General features: G+C 42.6%; 2 protein-coding genes across 2 annotated transcripts; both read left to right on the top strand.

Moving 5' to 3' along the window:
* Positions 1–1,316: 1,316 nt before the first annotated feature.
* LOC123990969 (heat shock protein HSP 90-alpha 1-like) lies at positions 1,317–7,360 on the top strand. The gene is made up of 11 exons (XM_046292033.1): positions 1,317–1,597; positions 3,522–3,671; positions 3,879–4,245; positions 4,413–4,546; positions 4,727–5,035; positions 5,161–5,326; positions 5,449–5,639; positions 5,756–5,906; positions 6,024–6,292; positions 6,389–6,722; positions 6,958–7,360. Exons 2-11 carry the CDS (start codon positions 3,522–3,524, stop codon positions 7,065–7,067), a joined length of 2,181 nt encoding a protein of 726 aa, XP_046147989.1. The 5' UTR covers positions 1,317–1,597; the 3' UTR covers positions 7,068–7,360.
* A 388-nt stretch (positions 7,361–7,748) lies between these two features.
* Positions 7,749–17,640, top strand: LOC123990968 (heat shock protein HSP 90-alpha-like). The gene is made up of 11 exons (XM_046292032.1): positions 7,749–7,910; positions 10,356–10,505; positions 10,790–11,159; positions 11,330–11,463; positions 11,779–12,114; positions 12,313–12,478; positions 12,581–12,771; positions 15,861–16,008; positions 16,106–16,374; positions 16,592–16,925; positions 17,158–17,640. Exons 2-11 carry the CDS (start codon positions 10,356–10,358, stop codon positions 17,265–17,267), a joined length of 2,208 nt encoding a protein of 735 aa, XP_046147988.1. The 5' UTR covers positions 7,749–7,910; the 3' UTR covers positions 17,268–17,640.
* Positions 17,641–19,896: the final 2,256 nt, after the last annotated feature.

Raw genomic sequence — 19,896 nt, 5'->3', positions numbered from 1 at the left:
GCATCAATGAACGTTAGAAGTGACGCTCTAGTTTAGCGAAAGCAATGAGGTATTTGATAAGACGAAATTCACTTCTAAACCCTCGACAAAAATACATTTCATAGTTTAATCTAGTTTAAACGCTCTTGTGGAATTGCATGGATGAGTAATTTCTTATTGTGGAGAATGCGGTCTCTGTGGGTCCTTGAATCATGGTGGACCTTTGGAATATAATATCCTCCTGAACACGCTCGAGAATGTCGTAAAGAAATTTTTATTTTATTTCAATTTGAATACAATCCCCCGACATTTATATTAATGTTGTGAATATGAATATGTGATGAATATTTGATTGATTAGTTACATAAATGTATGACATGAAATTGCAAACTCTAGTCATCCAGTCCAATCATCATAGTTGCAAGCAATTCAATGTATTCCTTCTTGTTCATTATTTGTTCTGTCCAGATGTTCTCTGTAGTGTGACCATAGTCTAAATCTAATTATTCTGTCTCCTCTCGATGTTTACATCCACTAGGGGAGATACAGTAACTTCTCGAAACAACTAGATATGTTTTAATAACTCGTCTGTTGCTAATAGTGCCATCGTCTGGTCAGTCTGCGGTCAAGCACTGTGCATTATACCCATGCCTGAGAATTCTAGTATTTTCTATGATTTGACATGAAAGATTTTCTAATTTCTTGTTTATAATCAAGATGTGTATTTTATATGTGTTAGCCTACTCATGTTAAACTCCTCACACAAAATCAACATATTGCAAGTCATGTTAATATCATCATTATAACTAAATGAGCAGTAGTGTCACCATTAGGACACAAAACATGCCATCTTGTTGGGATAAAACCAGACAAAAGAGTGTATTTCTATAGGCCTACAAGTGTTTTATTGGTTGGCGGGATTAAAGAATGTAGAAGTAAACTCTTTATCCAATTTGTCAACACAGTTTCTGTGGCCTAGAACTGAACCATTACTTGAACACATCTATTCTTTCCCAATCTCACAGGCCCCAAAAAATACTTGTGGCTAGCCTGTTATCTTTCCAGAGTCCTTCTGCCCTGCGTCTGTCTGTCCGGATGGTTCAATGGGAGCAGGTGGTTTGAAAGGCTGCGCACAGCTGTGACATTGCTGACACGCCATAGGGGTGTATGGTGGGGCCTAGTGGGCCAGGCCTGACACACTATCATGACGCCTCAGGCCCCCGAGTGGCAGGCACCCCTTATGACTGCTGCCCTATAAGGACACATGTGGTTTATGGCGCGGACCCCTCACAGCTTTCACTGTCACCCCCACCCTACTGGTCATTTCTCTCTTAGCCTGTACTGTAGTGGGACTGGGCATTCCTTCTGGAAGCTTCTGAATGGGGGCTTCGAGAAAGCTGCCCCTTGTATAAAAAGAATGGACTAGGCATAGGGGTACTCAGATACAGAAAGTGAGAAGACATTCACCTGAAGCCATAGATGATTTAGGAGCAGTGAAATACAGAGATTTAAAGACTACATTAATCTGCAGAGGAACAGAAGTGACGCTCAGAGATTCAATCTACAGCGATCAGCAAACGAGAAGTGAAGCACAGCAGCTCATTCTTATCTATTCAAGGTAAGAGAGAGAGGGTATCAGGGAGAAAGGTAAACCAAATATGTAGCTACTTGCAGTTCAGGGGCACAAGGAAGATCAAAAGACAATATTCTGGAAATACATTATGCATTGATATTATAAAGGTGAAACACCAGCAGGAAGTAAGCAGCCTACAGTATATATTGGTACTCTAAATTGAATAATATATCATGGGGATGAATTGCACTGTATTAATCTGAAATGGCATTAAATCAGTGAGGAGACTTTGATAGACAGTTACCCTGGATCTGGTAAAAACCCTTTTGTGGGTGCATGGCAAGAGAGGAGCACATGGCATGGAATATGACCCTGGTTAGAAGGAGCAAGGGACATGGCAGTTGAAGAGAAAGAAGAGAGGCCTGGCAGTCAGCACAAATAATTATTACAATCAAGTTATCTATACCAAGGTATTAAATAATGCATTCATCAGACCTGAAAGTGTCTCAGACCAGAATTCTACTGGTTCATGTAGTGAATTTGAAGCCAAGGACCAGGAAGGATTCATTTATTAATTCATTGAACTGGAAAAATGCCTTTGATGTTTTTTATTGATAAGCAGCTACTTTAGGAAAAGGTATCTTTCATGGGAAAGAGTGTTAATGGCATTTGATGAATACTTCTCAGTATATCAGTGCTGTTAAACAAGCATAACTTTTAAGAGCAACTGTAATATTTTTGCTGAAAGTTAATAATATATAAAACCCTATACTTGAGAGAAAAATGCAATGTTGAAGACACCCTATGGGTGGATTTACATTAGTAAAATATGTCTAGTGAGATCTATCTCTCTTCAACACCAGATTTGCAAATGTTCTGTTTACACTAGCCTTGGATGTGGTGTGGCCAAATCCACATTCTTGCTTAAAGTGTGACTGCAGCTATTAATTAACATACCGTAAAAACCATAGTATATAGACAAACAAAATAAGGGTAGCAATTCAAACTATACAGGCGCTTCTCATCTAAACCATATTGCACAGTGTACATATTGCACCCTTTATTCATGCAATGATTCACAAATGTGCAGATATTTTAAATGCCTTTCATTTTCTATTTGGCTAACAGAGCAAAAATGCTCTCTACTGGTGTTAAGGTCATTTTTGCAGGGATATGTGGTGTGGGAGAGCCATTGTCTTTACACTATACAACTCAGAAGAGGATATGTTGTGTAGATGTCTTGCACACTACCTGCAGAGGTAGCGTGGGAGAAATCTCTTAAAAAGAGAGATTTTAATATAGATTCGTCTCTTTACACTAGACAAGTATATCTCCTGGACCTAGCTTGTGTCATTTAAGTAGTGTAGTGTGAAGAAGCTCTATTAATACAACTCTACATTACTCTATTCAAGCCAAGTCTTGCTTCATCTTAATACTCCATTTCAAAGAAAGGGTATCACATGGCATGACTGCAGCTGTTGGCAAGGGGGTGTGAAAAGGTCTGGAAACTCCGATAGTTTTTCAAATGGCAGGGGCCTTGATTGACAGATGTGGCCTGTGCAATAGGAGCCTCTGACGGAGGGCTGTAACAGGTGCCTCTATTCCTCAATACTTCAATCCCTTATTGCCTCATTGTCATGTGGTCTGACTAGACTAGAGGCTGTATACAAAAAAGCAGGTGTTTCTGGCTTTAAAAGCTGTAAAATATAAAAGTCCACATTTCAGACAATGATCATTTGCAAGCTACTATAAGTTGTATTCTTTTTTTATTTAGCTAAAGCAAGTCTTATTGCTAAATGCAGAAAAAAGCCTTATGTGCTTTTCAAAAACATGCCTTCTGAATAGCCTTATTAATACAATATTCATCCATTGTTAGGATAACTGAAGAACAATTCAAATCTAAGTGTTGAGGCATCAAAGTCTCCATCAGTCTGAAGTACAAACTCTGCTATTTTGTTTCTCCTTCCAGATGCCAGAGAAAGCCGGCCACACCATGGACGAGGAAGTGGAGACCTTTGCCTTCCAGGCTGAGATCGCCCAGCTGATGTCTCTGATCATCAACACCTTCTATTCCAACAAAGAGATCTTCCTTAGGGAGCTCATCTCCAACTCTTCAGATGTGAGTAGATTAATCATAATGCTGAATTGACCAATGTAACATTTTACCTTAATAAGCAGCCACTTATACACTGCTCTCTGAGCCAATATAGTAAAACAAGCTATATCCCAGAGTTAACCTGCTAAACACTTTGTTAAATTCGCTCAAGGTATCAACCATGACACTTTTCTTTTACCCTTGTGACCTCTTTTTGCCATGATCTGACAGGCTTTGGACAAGATCAGATACGAGAGCTTGACAGACCCAACCAAATTGGATTCTTGCAAGGAGCTGAAGATCGAGGTCACCCCTGACCTGCGCACTCGTACCCTGACACTGGTTGACACCGGCATCGGCATGACCAAGGCCGACCTGATCAACAACCTGGGAACCATTGCAAAGTCTGGCACCAAGGCCTTCATGGAGGCCCTGCAGGCTGGAGCTGACATCTCCATGATCGGGCAGTTCGGTGTGGGTTTCTACTCTGCCTACCTGGTGGCTGAGAGGGTGACTGTCATCACCAAGCACAATGATGATGAGCAGTACATCTGGGAGTCTGCAGCTGGTGGCTCTTTCACTGTCAAAGTTGACACTGGTAAGCATCTTCAACAGTATTGATTAATATGCTGCTGCAATTACTTTTCTCCAATACAACACCATCAACCTACATCCTGGATCAGTTGAATCTTTCTTTTCAACAATGTCATTCAAAAGGAAGTAAGCTTAGATCCAATGACTAAGTCTGATTTTTCTGATCTGAAGGTGAGTCCATTGGCCGTGGCACCAGAGTGATACTGCACATGAAGGAGGACCAGTTTGAATACTGTGAGGAGAAGCGCGTCAAGGAGGTTGTGAAGAAGCACTCTCAGTTCATTGGCTATCCCATCACACTCTTTGTAAGTTCAAATAGAACTTTATATTTCTTTGGTTGTAACAATGTAACAACATAATGCGGAGATTGACTGAAATCTGCTGTATGAACTAGGAAAGTAACCTGTTAAAAAAAGTGGATCCAAACATTGCTCCCCATACTGGACAAATCCTACAACTTTTTAATAACAAACATTTTCGTCCAGGTGGAAAAGTCTAGAGAGAAAGAGGTGGACCTTGAGGAGGGAGAAAAGGATGAGGAGGCTGATAAAGATTCTGCAGCTGAGGACCAAGACAAGCCCAAGATCGAAGATGTCGGTTCTGATGAGGATGAGGACACCAAGGATTCCAAGAACAAGAGGAAGAAGAAGGTCAAGGAGAAGTACATTGACGCAGAGGAGCTGAATAAGACCAAGCCTATCTGGACCCGTAACCCTGATGACATCACCAATGAGGAGTACGGAGAGTTCTACAAGAGTCTGACCAACGACTGGGAGGACCACCTGGCTATCAAGGTGAGTCTCTATGATGGCAAACTGAAAATCAAAACTCAAGCCTTATGGGTTTGTCTTGATCCAACCTATGAATTAATATATTAGTATGACTGTATGAGTCAACGTTTATCTCATTATTCCCACAGCACTTCTCAGTGGAGGGCCAGCTGGAGTTCCGCGCTCTGCTTTTTGTGCCCAGGAGGGCTTCCTTCGACCTCTTCGAGAACAAGAAGAAGAAGAACAACATCAAGCTGTACGTGCGCAGGGTGTTCATCATGGACAACTGTGACGAGCTGATGCCAGAGTATCTCAGTGAGTACTGTACCTTGAACCTTTAGCCTTTCATGGATACCTCTTCAGCACCACACTCAAGCATGACATTGAGTAAAGCTGTAAGTAAGATGTCTGACCAGTTGCCATTCTCTTATCTCCAGACTTCATTAAGGGTGTGGTGGACTCTGAGGATCTCCCCCTGAACATCTCCAGAGAGATGCTGCAGCAGAGCAAGATCCTCAAGGTGATCCGCAAGAACCTGGTCAAAAAGTGTATGGATCTTTTCGTCGAGCTCTCAGAAGACAAGGACAACTACAAGAAGTTCTATGAGCAGTTCTCCAAGAACATCAAGGTAACGTCTTCCTCCCTTTGAAATGGATTTTCCAAGTTCCTGAAACTATTCAACCAGAACTTCTCCTTCTCTTTTTGAGGGACCTTCAGCTTGAACATTTTCCATCTTTCCATTAGCTGGGAATCCATGAAGACGCTCAGAACCGCAAGAAGCTGTCAGACATGCTGCGCTACTACACCTCCAACTCCAACGCTGACGAAATGGTCTCCCTGAAGGAGTATGTTTCTCGCATGAAAGACACCCAGAAACACATCTACTACATAACTGGTGAGCTGCTATCTATTTTCTCTCCATTATTCCTCCTTTGTTAAATCCATGTGACATAAAAATACATAATTTAAACCAGGGTAATCTAACTGTTAATAACTGTGTATTCTCTTCTAGGTGAGACCAAGGAACAGGTCGCCAACTCTTCCTTTGTAGAGCGCCTCCGCAAGGCCGGCTTGGAAGTAATCTACATGATTGAACCCATTGATGAGTACTGTGTCCAGCAGCTGAAGGAGTATGATGGCAAGAACCTGGTCTCTGTGACCAAGGAGGGTCTGGAGCTGCCTGAGGATGAGGATGAGAAGAAGAAGCAGGAGGAGCTGAACACTAAATTCGAGAACCTCTGCAAGACCATGAAGGACATCCTGGACAAGAAGATTGAGAAGGTACAAGCACAATTCACCTGAACCCAATCCCTCTGCAATGTGTCTACGCCTTTTAATAACATACCACTTCATACACAACTGTCAATATGTCTACAGGTTTCAGTTTCCAACCGCCTGGTCTCCTCCCCCTGCTGCATCGTCACCAGTACATACGGCTGGACGGCCAACATGGAGAGAATCATGAAATCTCAAGCTCTCAGAGACAACTCCACCATGGGCTATATGACAGCCAAGAAGCATCTGGAGATCAACCCAACCCACCCTATTGTCGAGACTTTGAGAGAGAAAGCTGAGGCTGACAAGAACGACAAAGCCGTAAAGGACTTGGTCATCTTGCTGTTCGAGACTGCTCTATTGTCATCTGGGTTCACGCTGGACGACCCTCAGACCCATGCAAACCGCATTTACAGGATGATTAAGCTTGGCCTGGGTGAGTTGCCTTGCCTTAATGCATTATTTGTCCTCAACTCTTGTCTTGGTTGATGGGGTGTAAAGGCTCCTCCTAGAGCAATTTACAATACAGGTCTGCAAACACCAAGTAACTTACAGGACTATCATGGTAGTACAATGGTTAGGAATAAGGCTTTTGTTTTTTCCCATACTTTGGCTGTCTGAATAGCAGTGAATATGTTTTTCTAATGTCGGCTATTTCTTCCCCTCTACAGGCATCGATGGTGATGACACAGCTGTGGAGGAAATCCTCCAGCCCAGTGAGGATGACATGCCTGTCTTGGAGGGAGATGATGACACATCAAGAATGGAGGAAGTTGACTAAAGATATATCAGAAGTACATCATTTTTTTTTCATTTTTAACATTTAATTTTTTAAGTTACTTCATTGTGTCCCAAATAGACTTTACATTTTCATGACTGTTGAGTCGTGGGGAAAGTGTTGTAATTAATTCATCATAATTAATGAATACCATAATTATATAGTATATCTACTGCTTTCAACCCTATTCAACTGTAAAAGTCAACAAGGATTTGACTTGTGTCTTTATCTATTTCTGTAAGCTATTTTCTATGAAAAACGACAAGGTTTATAATAAAAATATATTTTGAAACATATTTGACATGTTTTCTCTTTATCAAATAGTCTGGATTATTGTGATGGTATGTTTATAATTCAATACTGGACTATCTATTTTGCATCTTCATTCATACTTTTGCAATCACCTTACCCCCATAATAACTCCCTGTATTTCATATCTTTTTAGAGTAAACTTTTAGGTAAAAAGTTTATCTTAATTATGAAATCTTGTGAGGGTCATGAATGATGATGAATATCCCAGGTACACGATGTACCCACTGTACAGATTTGATATCGCCACGCCCATAGACCCGCCTTCACGATAGAGTTAAATGAAGGAGGGGCGTGGAGAAACAGTAGGGTTTGATTGATATTCCATCGCTCCTCTCAGTGTACACGCTCATCCTTACACACAGTAGAAGCGTCAGGAAGATTCCAGACCGTTCTGGAAGCTGATTTCTCGAACACTCTCAGCGTCTATAAAACCTAGCCAGTTATCATCTCCCCATCTTCTCCGATAGCTGGCTAGGTTTCGTTTCGTTGGCGACCAACTTCTGAAGAAGAATTCAGGGATATTTCCACAGCAAGGTAAGACATGAAATAACATTTGTTCCAACATGATGATGCGAGTGTCATTATCCAATTAATATAGTCAATAGAAGTTTAGAATATCGACATATCATCAAATATCGTTTTTACTATCAGAATAATCCACTCGAAACATTTAAAATTTTGTTGCAATGAATTGCATTGTACATTTCCTAATTTGTAGGTCAGACGTTATTTCAGAATGAACTTCGTCCGCTATTTCAGAATAGGCTCCCACATTCTCTATTAAAGTTGACCTATAAAACCTAGGCCAATACATCCAAATTTGGGTCTTGACTGCCACACATGCTTTGATAATCATTTTCAGAAAAGTATTTTCATTTCACGTCACTTCACTGTCGACATGACAACTATCCATCACGATTTGGCTAATATTTATTCAAATAGGAAATTCATCAAGATTCACATTCAAACTCGTTATGGTACCCGGTCGCGAGATTGAGAAAGGATGGAAACGTTTTATCGATCGTTCTGGTAGTTTCTAGAATCATGTTATTAGCCGCGCGAACCGGCAGGTGGAGTATGTTTTGCCGTTTACACTGGGATATGGAATAATGAATGAAAGCCAATGAAATATATCCGTCCCTTTTAAAACTGTGCATCATCATTATGGCTGGTTCTTACATAGTCTACCAGCAATGTGGAATGTAGAATATTTTATTCCATTTTATTATATTCTCGTGTGCCTGTCCAGAGTACAACATTATCAATTTATGATGTGCCTATCAATTTCCTTACAAGGAACTTAATTCCGTTTATTGGAGAACATTTTCCTAAAACCCTTTCCTCTGCGGAAAGGGTTCTACATGGAACCAAAACGGTGTCACCTGGAACCAACAAGTGATCTCTTATGGGGACAGCAGAAGGATCCTTTCGGAAACCTTTTTTTCTAAGAGTGTAGTGAGTCCCACTGATTCCCGTTGACCTGAAGTAGGCTTGTGGACTGTCATAACCATACTGTGACTAACATGGTGATAAACAGTCGTTTATTTGGGGATGGAATTTTTGATGGTTGCAAGGGGCAACCAAACCATGCTTTAAGTGGCTGTGCTAACAGCCAAAGGAGTGATGCAAGCTGTCAGAAGACAATGCAGTGCCAGGGCGTTTTGTAGTGTTGTGCCTCCTCAGTATGTGCTTACGCTTAACCCTTATTCATGACTCCAATTCCATTGTATTACATTAACCTATTGGACGCCCCCTTTACAGTGTCTCTGAAGACTATGTGGGCGATAAAACTACGGAAAGCCATTAATTTCCAATGGAAGAGAAGCAAATTGGGTGGAGGACCTTTGGGGCGATGCGAGCATGGGCGAGGGACGTGAACTGAGTGGCACCAAAGTTGGGGAGAGCTGAACTTTATGCAAATACTCCACGACTTTGTGGCACGCTCGTTTCTTAACCCAGAGGCGCAACATCGCAAGACTTCCAGGAACGCTTGCGAAACAGATCAAACAGACTAGGCCGAGGTTTGGGAAATCAATGAGAGAAGCGTAAAATTCTTCTTCAGTTGTTAATTATCTCTAAAACAAAAGACACAACGTAGGTTTCGAACCAATGTCTTAAGTAGTTGAACATGTTTTTACTCCACCAATCTGTGAAAGTGACAAACTGACACGTCTAATTTGTCAGAAACAACTTTATATTGAAGGAGTACCTTTGATTTGAGGACCTGATTACATATTTTGCGCATGAGGTTTGCGAGCCAACGTCACCATGACAATGCCTAAAAGTATGATCTGGGATTTCGATTGGAGATGCAGTTTTTGCCAATATTCATGCTGTACTCTCTTTGCTAGTGTGGCGAGGCGGAATATAAGTACTAGTTAAAACGATCTGTTAGCCTTGTGAGAGATGCTCCGACGCTGCTCCAGTGCCTTGCACGCGATACATTTGGAACTTAACTTTCATTAAGTGAGAAATCATTTTAAAAATACAAAAGATACACTTACTGTACGCAGTTTAGGAAAGTTGCACCTGGCTGTATTTTCAAGAACACTGCCTCCAATCGAGAATATACTTCCTCCACTCCATTTTCTTGCTTCAAACTTCTCCTATGGAGCATATCTGGGGAGGAGGTTTCGTATCTCGGCTTGGGGCTGTGTTTTAAACAATTCTGCAGGGTGTAACCAGGATGCAACTTTGCTGAACTGCATACAGTAAGTGCATCATTTGTTTTTGAAAGATTATTTACTGCTGTTATGAAAGTTAAGTTACACATGTTTCCAAAACTGTACCACAAACAAGGATTATTCGTTTCTAAATGTTAAAACAAAGCGTTGGGATTGTAGTTCACATGGAACCAGTTGTCCTCCATACCATCAGCTGAGAACCTAAGACTGGGACTGGCTGTAAGCCACCTTGGGCCCCCTTGTCACCACAGTGTGTTTACAGTATATTCATTCAGTATGTGTGTTGTCTCCATAGATGCCGGAAGCCCATGATGCCCCGATGGAGGAAGAGGCAGAGACCTTTGCCTTCCAGGCTGAGATTGCCCAGCTGATGTCCCTGATCATCAACACTTTCTATTCCAACAAAGAGATTTTCCTTAGGGAGCTCATCTCCAACTCCTCAGATGTGAGTACTTCAGGCACCACAGGCGTTTAGACTACTTGATAGTTTAGTATTATTTGATGATTTACAAAATACACACAGGCATATTACTTTAAATACTTGTTTATTACACCACTACTCATATTTTATTACATATCTATAGATAGTTTATTAGGAGGTATTCATATTTTATTACATAAAATATTGACGTAGCCTGCAGAATACAATTACATATAATTAAGAGTTTTGTTAATCTAGTGACATCAAAAAACAGATTTATTTAGACCTATGTATTTTCATTCAACTAGGCTCTAGACAAAATCCGCTATGAAAGCCTCACAGACCCATCCAAGATGGACTCTGGCAAGGACCTGAAGATCGAGGTCATTCCCAACAAGGAGGAGCGCACGCTGACCCTGGTTGACACCGGCATCGGCATGACCAAGGCTGACCTGATCAACAACCTGGGAACCATTGCAAAGTCTGGTACCAAGGCCTTCATGGAGGCCCTGCAGGCTGGGGCTGACATCTCCATGATTGGACAGTTCGGTGTGGGTTTCTACTCTGCCTACCTGGTGGCTGAGAGGGTGACCGTCATCACCAAGCACAACGATGATGAGCAGTACATCTGGGAATCATCCGCTGGCGGATCCTTCACCGTCAAAGTCGACCCGTCAGGTAAGGACAGCTTATAGTTTTACACGTAACTTAACCATAGCTTGTTATTATATTATTATATATTTCATACAAATTGTGTGAACTGAAGAGGCCTACAGTTACAGACTATTGTTTTCCTGGTTGTGGTCTGTTCTTAACACCCACTAAACTCCCATGTCACTCTACTATAGCTGAGTCTATTGGTCGTGGGACCAAGGTGATTCTGTACCTGAAGGATGACCAGACAGAATACTGTGAGGAGAAACGGGTCAAAGAGATCGTGAAGAAGCACTCCCAGTTCATCGGATACCCCATCACACTCTTTGTAAGAGCTAGCAGGCATGAGATAGTGGAAACTCCACTGAGTGATTACCAAATTGTTGTACAACATCTGAAACTTCCTTTCAGGTTTACATAAAAGGGGTGTCAAGGGAGGGGCTAGGAGTTGATTTCAGATTGGACAAGTAAATGACTGGATGATAAATTGATGCGGATATCTTTCACTTTTAGCATTTTTATATTGAATGAAAAACAGGCACAGTGAATGAAATATTTCAGACAACTACCCACTTAAAGTCAGCTACAGTACATCAACACAATGAATGTGTCCCCTAACATTCTCATAATCCTCTCTGTTCAGGTGGAGAAGGAGCGTGACAAGGAAGTGAGTGACGATGAGGCAGAGGAGGAAGAGGAGAAGAAGGATGGGGAAGAAGGAGAGAAGAGTGAGGTTGACAAACCCGAGATCGAGGACGTAGGCTCAGACGAGGAGGATCACCATGACCATGACCACGACAGCGCATGCGGTGACAAGAAGAAGAAGAAGAAGAAGATCAAGGAGAAATACATTGACCAGGAGGAGCTGAACAAGACCAAGCCCCTGTGGACCCGTAACCCCGATGACATCACCAACGAGGAGTATGGAGAGTTCTACAAGAGTCTGACCAACGACTGGGAGGAACACCTGGCTGTCAAGGTGAGGATATTCTATTCATATTGGCCAACAGAATAAGTTCCCACACTGTTTATTTACTAAGTTTCCCTCGCTGATGAGTGAAGTCATAGATAGTACCAGTATTAGTCAGCTGATAATGGGTGAGGTAATTTCATAATGACAAATATACATGTACATTAAGGTTTCAGCAGTTGGCATTCTGTTTATTTACTTACACAGCACTTCTCAGTGGAGGGCCAGCTGGAGTTCCGTGCCCTGCTCTTTGTGCCTCGCCGTGCACCCTTTGACCTCTTTGAAAACAAGAAGAAGAAGAACAATATCAAGCTGTACGTCAGGAGGGTCTTCATCATGGACAACTGTGATGATCTTATCCCTGAGTACCTCAGTGAGTCAGACAGAACTGAAGCAGATGCTCACGTAGATCTGGGAATGAGCTATAATCTAATTGAGAAGGTGTCTGACCAATTGTCTCTGTCATTTTCTCCAGACTTCATCAAGGGTGTGGTGGACTCTGAGGATCTCCCCCTAAACATCTCCAGAGAGATGCTGCAGCAGAGCAAGATCCTCAAGGTGATCCGCAAGAACCTGGTCAAGAAGTGTATAGAGCTCTTCACTGAGCTGTCAGAGGACAAAGAAAACTACAAGAAGTACTACGAGCAGTTCTCCAAGAACATCAAGGTCAGTTTCATACTTTTTAACGTAACAGTATAGAACATAGTAATAATGGATTGCATTATTTATACAGATATTCTCACTAGTTCTTTCTGACAATTGATGTTGCAGCAGCACCCACCCCATGGGTGATACAAGGCAGCCATTTTGTGCTAGCAGGTTCACCATGAGTCAGCTTTCATCATTATGTAACAATGCCTTAAAGGTCAACCTAAACTGAACTTAGGATGCATTGTATTTAGTGTTAGACATGATCTAGGTGGATACTACGATGACCCTTATCACCACCTGTTCTTTTAAAAATCCTTGGGGAACATTCTGAATGGTGTAGTTGTTGAATGTTCCACTAAACTTTAACTGGTCACCACCCGTCTGATCCCCTCGCCATCTTGTCTCCTCTAAACCTGATATAAGCGGCTTAGGGCCCAGTCCTTCACAGATGTCCTTACCACCATCCTCTGGGTTTCTGTAGTGTGTATAAATGACTAGACATGGCATATCGTTACAGTTATCGCGTATGTCTTAAGGTAAACCTTGGATTCCATGTGGAAATAATCTGCAGGGGGTGCACCTTTGTCATGTCTGCTGAAATTATGTGAAATCTACCTGGTTTTAATCTTAAAGGGGATGTTTACCCCTTTATATATTTTTTTGCTTAAGTACACTAATTACATAGTCAGAAAAACCTTACTGACAAGTCAACAACACACGTCCCTTGTTGGTATCATATTTACTGAATTTAGGTTACTTCCTGGAAAATGTCAGTCTTGTAACCCATCAATATATTTTTGGGGGACAGTTGTTGTTTAACCTTTTACTGCAATGGGATAAATCATGGTCATACAGATTGATTATTGGTAGTCTTAAACAAATCTACTTTGAAACGAGTACAAACATCACACACATGGTTATGGGCATAAAAAAAAGAAGAGTTGACATGTATTCAATTTTGAGTTTGCATCTGTAACGTGTACGCTGGGAGTCAGGAAGCAAGTATAGGGAGTGTATTTACTAAATAAATTAACATAGATCAAAACAAGAAACACAAGTAGAGTACAGATATGGAACACAGTCAGTAACGCCTAGGGAAAGAACCAAAGGGTGTGACAGGTATAGGGAAGGTAATCAGGAAGGTGATGGAGTCCAGATCAATCAAATGTATTTATAAAGCCCTTTTTACATCAGCCGATGTCACAAAGTGCTATACAGAAACCCAGCCTAAAACCCCAAACTTCAAGCAATGCAGATGTAGAGAAGCACGGTGGCTAGGAAAAACTCCCTATAAAGGCTGGAACCTAGGAATAAACCTAGAGGAACCAGGCTCTGAGGGGTGGCCAGTCATCTTCTGGCTGTGCTGGGTGGAGATAACAGTACATGGCCAAGATGTTCAAACGTTCATAGATGACCAGCAGGTTCAAATAATAATCACAGTTGTAGATGGTGCGACATGAGTAAATGTCAGTTGGCTTTTCATAGCCAAGTATTCAGAGTTAGAGACAGCAGGTGAGAGAGAAAGAGTGCACGGTTCCATAGCCGCAGGCCAGTTGAAACTGGAGCAGCAGCACGACCAGGTGTCTGGGGACGGCAAGGAGTCATCAGGCCAGATAGTCATGAGGCATGGTCCAAGGACTCAGGTACTCCAAGAGGAAGAATTAGAGGGAGAATACTTAAATTCACACAGGACACTGGATAAGACAGGAAAAATACTTCCGATATAAAACACAAACTATTGCAGCATATATACTGGAATCTGAGACAGGAGGGGTCGGGAGACACTGTGGCCCCTCCTGACGATATCCCCGGACAGGACCAACCATGCAGAATATAACCTTCACCCACTTTACCAAAGCACAGTCCCCACACCACTAGAGGGTTATCTTCAAACCACCAACTTACTACCCTGAGACTAGGCTGAGTATAGCCCATGAAGATCTCCCCCACGGCACAAACTCAAGGGGGGCGCCAACCCCGACAGGAAGATCACGTCAGTGACTCAACTCACTCAAGTGACGCACCCCTCCTAGGAACGGCATGGAAGAGCACCAGTGACTCAGCCCCTGTAATAGCGTTGGATGCAGAGAATCCCAGTGTAGAGAGGGGAACCGGCCAGTCGCTCCATTGCCTTTCCGTTCACCTTCACAACCCTGGGCCAGACTACACTCAATCATAGGACCTACTGAAGAGATGAGTCTTCAATAAAGACTTAAAGGTTGAGACCGAGATTGCGTCTCCCACATGGGTAGGCAGACCATTCCATGTGAGAGGTGGGTAGGAGCAAGCCCATGTAATGCTTTGTAGGTTAGCTGTAAAACCTTGAAAATCACCCTTAGCCTTAACAGGAAGCCAGTATAGAGAGGCTAGCACTGGCGAAATGTGATCAAATGTTTTGGTTCTAATCAAGATTCTAGCAGCTGTGTTTAGCACTAACTGAAGTTTATTTAGTGCTTTACCTAGGTAGCCGGAAAGTAGTCTAATCTAATAGAACAGCCGGCTCGTCAGGCTCCCGCGTCTCAGCTGGTTCTATGGGTTCCCGCGCCTCAGCAGAGGCGACCGGCCCGCTTCTGGTCCCTGGGACCGTCCCTCTCGTCGACGTGCTGTGGATGGAGCCACGCGTCAGGGAGGGGGTACTGTCACATCTACTCCCACTCCCCCTCTCTGGCTCTCGTTGTTGCCAGTTTATTCATTAGTATGCACACCTGCCACCATCGTTACATGCACCTGCACTTCATGAGACTCAACTGGACTCCATCACCTTCCTGATTACCTTCCCTTTATCTGTCACTTCCTTTGGTTCTTTCCCCAGACGTTATTGACTCTGTGTTCCATGTCTGTACGCTACTCGTGTTGCTTGTATTGGTCCATGTACTTGCTTCCAGACTCCTAGCGTACACGTTAAATCGTCCCAATATTACACTTTTATACATCACAGAAGACTGAAATACTGTTTGACATAGAAACACCAGATTTTCATAGTTTCATAATCTTTATTATGAAAAATATTAATAAAATTCCACCCATGAGGCCAAAGAGGGTGGTTTTTGTCATTGACTGCAGGAAAGGGCCACATAACCTATCCTGTGTTTTCTCTCTCCCAGCTGGGGATCCATGAGGACTCTCAGAACCGTAAGAGGCTGTCAGACATGCTGCGCTACTACTCCTCAGCCTCAGGGGACGAGATGGTATCCCTCAAAGACTACGTCACACGCATGAAGGAAACCCAGAAACATATCTACTACATCACTGGTGAGGAAACACACTCCTCTCTGTACAGCCCAGTTCATAGGTTCTCACATGATAAGAACCTGATTTCTCAAGTTGCTTTATCTACTGCATGTTTCAGGCGAGACCAGAGACCAGGTGGCTAACTCTGCATTCGTGGAACGCCTTCGAAAGGCCGGCCTGGAAGTAATCTACATGATTGAGCCTATTGATGAGTACTGTGTCCAGCAGCTGAAGGAGTATGATGGCAAGACCCTTGTCTCTGTGACCAAGGAGGGTCTGGAGCTGCCTGAGGACGAGGACATGAAGAAGAGGCATGAAGAACAGAAGTCTCAGTTTGAGAACCTCTGCAAGATCATGAAGGACATCTTGGAGAAGAAAGTGGAGAAGGTAAGAACGCTTAATCACATTGCTTACATATATAATGTTGCTGAAGGGCTCCTTTATGTTAAGACAAATGTCAGGAGGCTTGACATTACCTTAAAAATGCCACCAATATTTGCCACTGTATTTACATGTTCACTGCCAGTACAACGATTGCCTGATTCAATGTTCTGATCATCTCCCTAATAACCAACCTCTCCTATCTTCTCCCCCCCCTTTATAGGTGACCGTGTCCAACCGCCTGGTCTCCTCCCCCTGCTGCATCGTGACCAGCACCTATGGCTGGACGGCCAACATGGAGAGGATCATGAAGGCCCAGGCCCTGAGGGACAACTCCACCATGGGCTACATGGCTGCCAAGAAGCACCTGGAGATCAACCCAGACCACCCCATTGTGGAGACCCTGAGGCAGAAGGCAGAGGCTGATAAGAATGATAAATCAGTGAAGGACCTAGTCCTTCTGCTGTTTGAGACGGCTCTGTTGTCCTCTGGGTTCACCTTGGATGACCCTCAGACACACTCCAACCGCATCTACAGAATGATCAAGCTAGGACTGGGTGAGTTAGTTTGACTAAACAAGAACCATGTTTGCTGTCAATATATGATCAATGCTAGCCCCTTGTCTGTATTCCTTTTGTGTTTGCTGATCTGAAGGACCCATGTTGGTGTAATAATGGCTCCATCTAGCCCTCCTTCATTTTCTCAGCATTAAGTGGTCTAGATATGAGCGAACATTGTTTAAGCTTCAGTAACTGACTGAGACTCTATTCCCTCCCTTCCCCTGTCTAGGTATTGACGAGGATGACCTGACCCCTGAGGAGCCAACCTCAGCCCCTGTGGAGGACATGCCTCTCCTGGAGGGAGACGAGGACACATCCAGGATGGAGGAGGTTGACTAGACCAACTGACTCAGCTGCAGTGTTACTGTAACTACACCAGTTTGCTTTGACACTAGTAGTGTTGTAAATTAAGACAGGATGACTTTGATGTTTGTTCATGAACCTGGAATTTCCCCCCTTGCCCTCCTTCTTGATCCAAAATTCCTTGACCTGCATTGATCATATGCAGTTTAGATTCATTCCCATAAGTGTTAGTGTTTACAAAACAAGAGCCTGTTGACACTTTTTTTGTATCTTGAGTTGTATCAATGATTTTTTTTTATTGACATTCCAACTTTCTTTTGTGTGTTGACTTGACTGTAAATATTTTCTGAAATTGATACTTTAACTTGAAATGGTGGGAACCCAAAATAAAGTTGACCATGTTAACCAATTCCATTGCTTCATTTTCACTATTTATGTTGTTGAATGAAATGAGCTCTTTTAGAGGTTTAGTTAGATACTGTACAAATACTCAAGTTTGAGGTGATGCGAGCTTATTTGGTCACTTACTGTGCTGAGAAATACTTTGTATTACAATAATTTAGTCTAGACCAATTGCACAGTACATAATTAGTTGCATATCCTGTGCATGCACACCACGAATGGAAAAAAACTCCATAATCTGAATAATTATGCACAGCAGTCAGCGAAACCTAGTCTTGCGTCAGACAGTTTGGCCACCAGATGGCATCTGCGTCCATGACTACCCCACACAGTTTTTGGTTCTATAACAAAGAATCAAGAGCAAAAACGTATACATGATCAAATACAAATCTTAGAATCAACTATTAAAGACTACCAGAACCCACTGGATTCTCCAATTACATTGAATGAGTTACAGGACAATAAAAACCCTCCAACCCAAAAAGGCCTGTGGTGTCGATGGTATCCTCAATGAAATGATCAAATATACAGACAACAAATTCCAATTGGCTATACTAAAACTCTTTAACATCATACTTAGCTCTGGCATCTTTCCCAATATTTGGAACCAAGGACTGATCACCCCAGTCCACAAAAGTGGAGACAAATTTGACCCCAATAACTACCGTGGAATATGTGTCAACAGTAACCTTGGGAAAATCCTCTGCATTATTATTAACAGCAGACTCGTACATTTCCTCAATGAAAACAATGTACTGAGCAAATGTCAAATTGGCTTTTTACCAAATTACCGTACAACAGACCATGTATTCACCCTGCACACCCTAATTGACAACCAAAACAAAGGCAAAGTCTTCTCATGCTTTGATTTCAAAAAAGCCTTCGACTCAATCTGGCATGAGGGTCTGCTATACAAACTGATGGAAAGTGGTGTTGGGGGTAAAACATATGACATAAAATCCATGTACACAAGTGTGCGGTTAAAATTGCCAAAAAACACATTTCTTCACACAGGGTCGTGGGGTTAGACAGGGATGCAGCTTAAGCCCCACCCTCTTCATATATCAACGAATTGGTGCGGGCACTAGAAAAGTCTGCAGCACCCGGCCTCCCCCTGCTAGAATCCGAAGTCAAATGTCTGCTGTTTGCTGATGATCTGGTGCTTCTGTCACCAACCAAGGAGGGCCTACAGCAGCACCTAGATCTTATGCACAGATTCTGTCAGACCTGGGCCCTGACAGTAAATCTCAGTAAGACCAAAATAATGTTGTTCCAAAAAAGGTCCAGTCACCAGGACCACAAATACAAATTCCATCTAGACACTGTTGCCCTAGAGCACACAAAAAACGATACATACCTTGGCCTAAACATCAGCGCCACAGGTAACTTCCACAAAGCTGTGAACGATCTCAGAGACAAGGCAAGGGCATTCTATGCCATCAAAAGAAACATAAATTTCAACATACCAATTAGGATTTGGCTAAAAATACTTGAATCAGTCATAGAGCCCATTTCCCTTTATGGTTGTGAGGTCTGGGGTCCGCTCACCAACCAAGACTTCACAAAATGGGACAAACACCAAATTGAGACTCTGCACGCGGAATTCTGCAAAAATATCCTCCGTGTACAACTAATAATGCACGCAGAGCAGAATTAGGCCGATACCCACTAATTATCAAAATCCAGAAAAGAACCATTAAATTCTACAACCACCTAAAAGGAAGCGATTCACAAACCTTCCATAACAAAGCCATCACCTACAGAGAGATGAACCTGGAGAAGAGTCCCCTAAGCAAGCTGGTCCTGGGGCTCTGTTCACAAACACAAACACACCCTACAGAGCCCCAGGACAACAGCACAATTAGACCCAACCAAATCATGAGAAAACAAAAAGATAATTACTTAACACATTGGAAAGAATTAACAAAAAACAGAGCAAACTAGAATGCTATTTGGCCCTACACAGAGAGTACGCAGCGGCAGAATACCTGACCACTGTGACTGACCCAAAATGAAGGAAAGCTTTGACTATGTACAGACTCAATGAGCATAGCCTTGCTATTGAGAAAGGCCGCCGTAGGCAGACATGGCTCTCAAGAGAAGACAGGCTATGTGCTCACTGCGCACAAAATGAGGTGGAAACTGAGCTGCACTTCCTAACCTCCTGCCCAATGTATGACCATATTAGAGAGACATATTTCCCCCAGATTACACAGATCCACAAAGAATTCGAAAACAAATCCAATTTTGAAAAACTCCCATA

The sequence above is a fragment of the Oncorhynchus gorbuscha genome, linkage group LG12 (assembly GCF_021184085.1).
Source record: "Oncorhynchus gorbuscha isolate QuinsamMale2020 ecotype Even-year linkage group LG12, OgorEven_v1.0, whole genome shotgun sequence".
Taxonomy (NCBI): Eukaryota; Metazoa; Chordata; class Actinopteri; order Salmoniformes; family Salmonidae; genus Oncorhynchus; species Oncorhynchus gorbuscha.
Note: the sequence above shows the minus strand (reverse complement) of the source record. Positions and strands in the feature narration are given on the sequence as shown.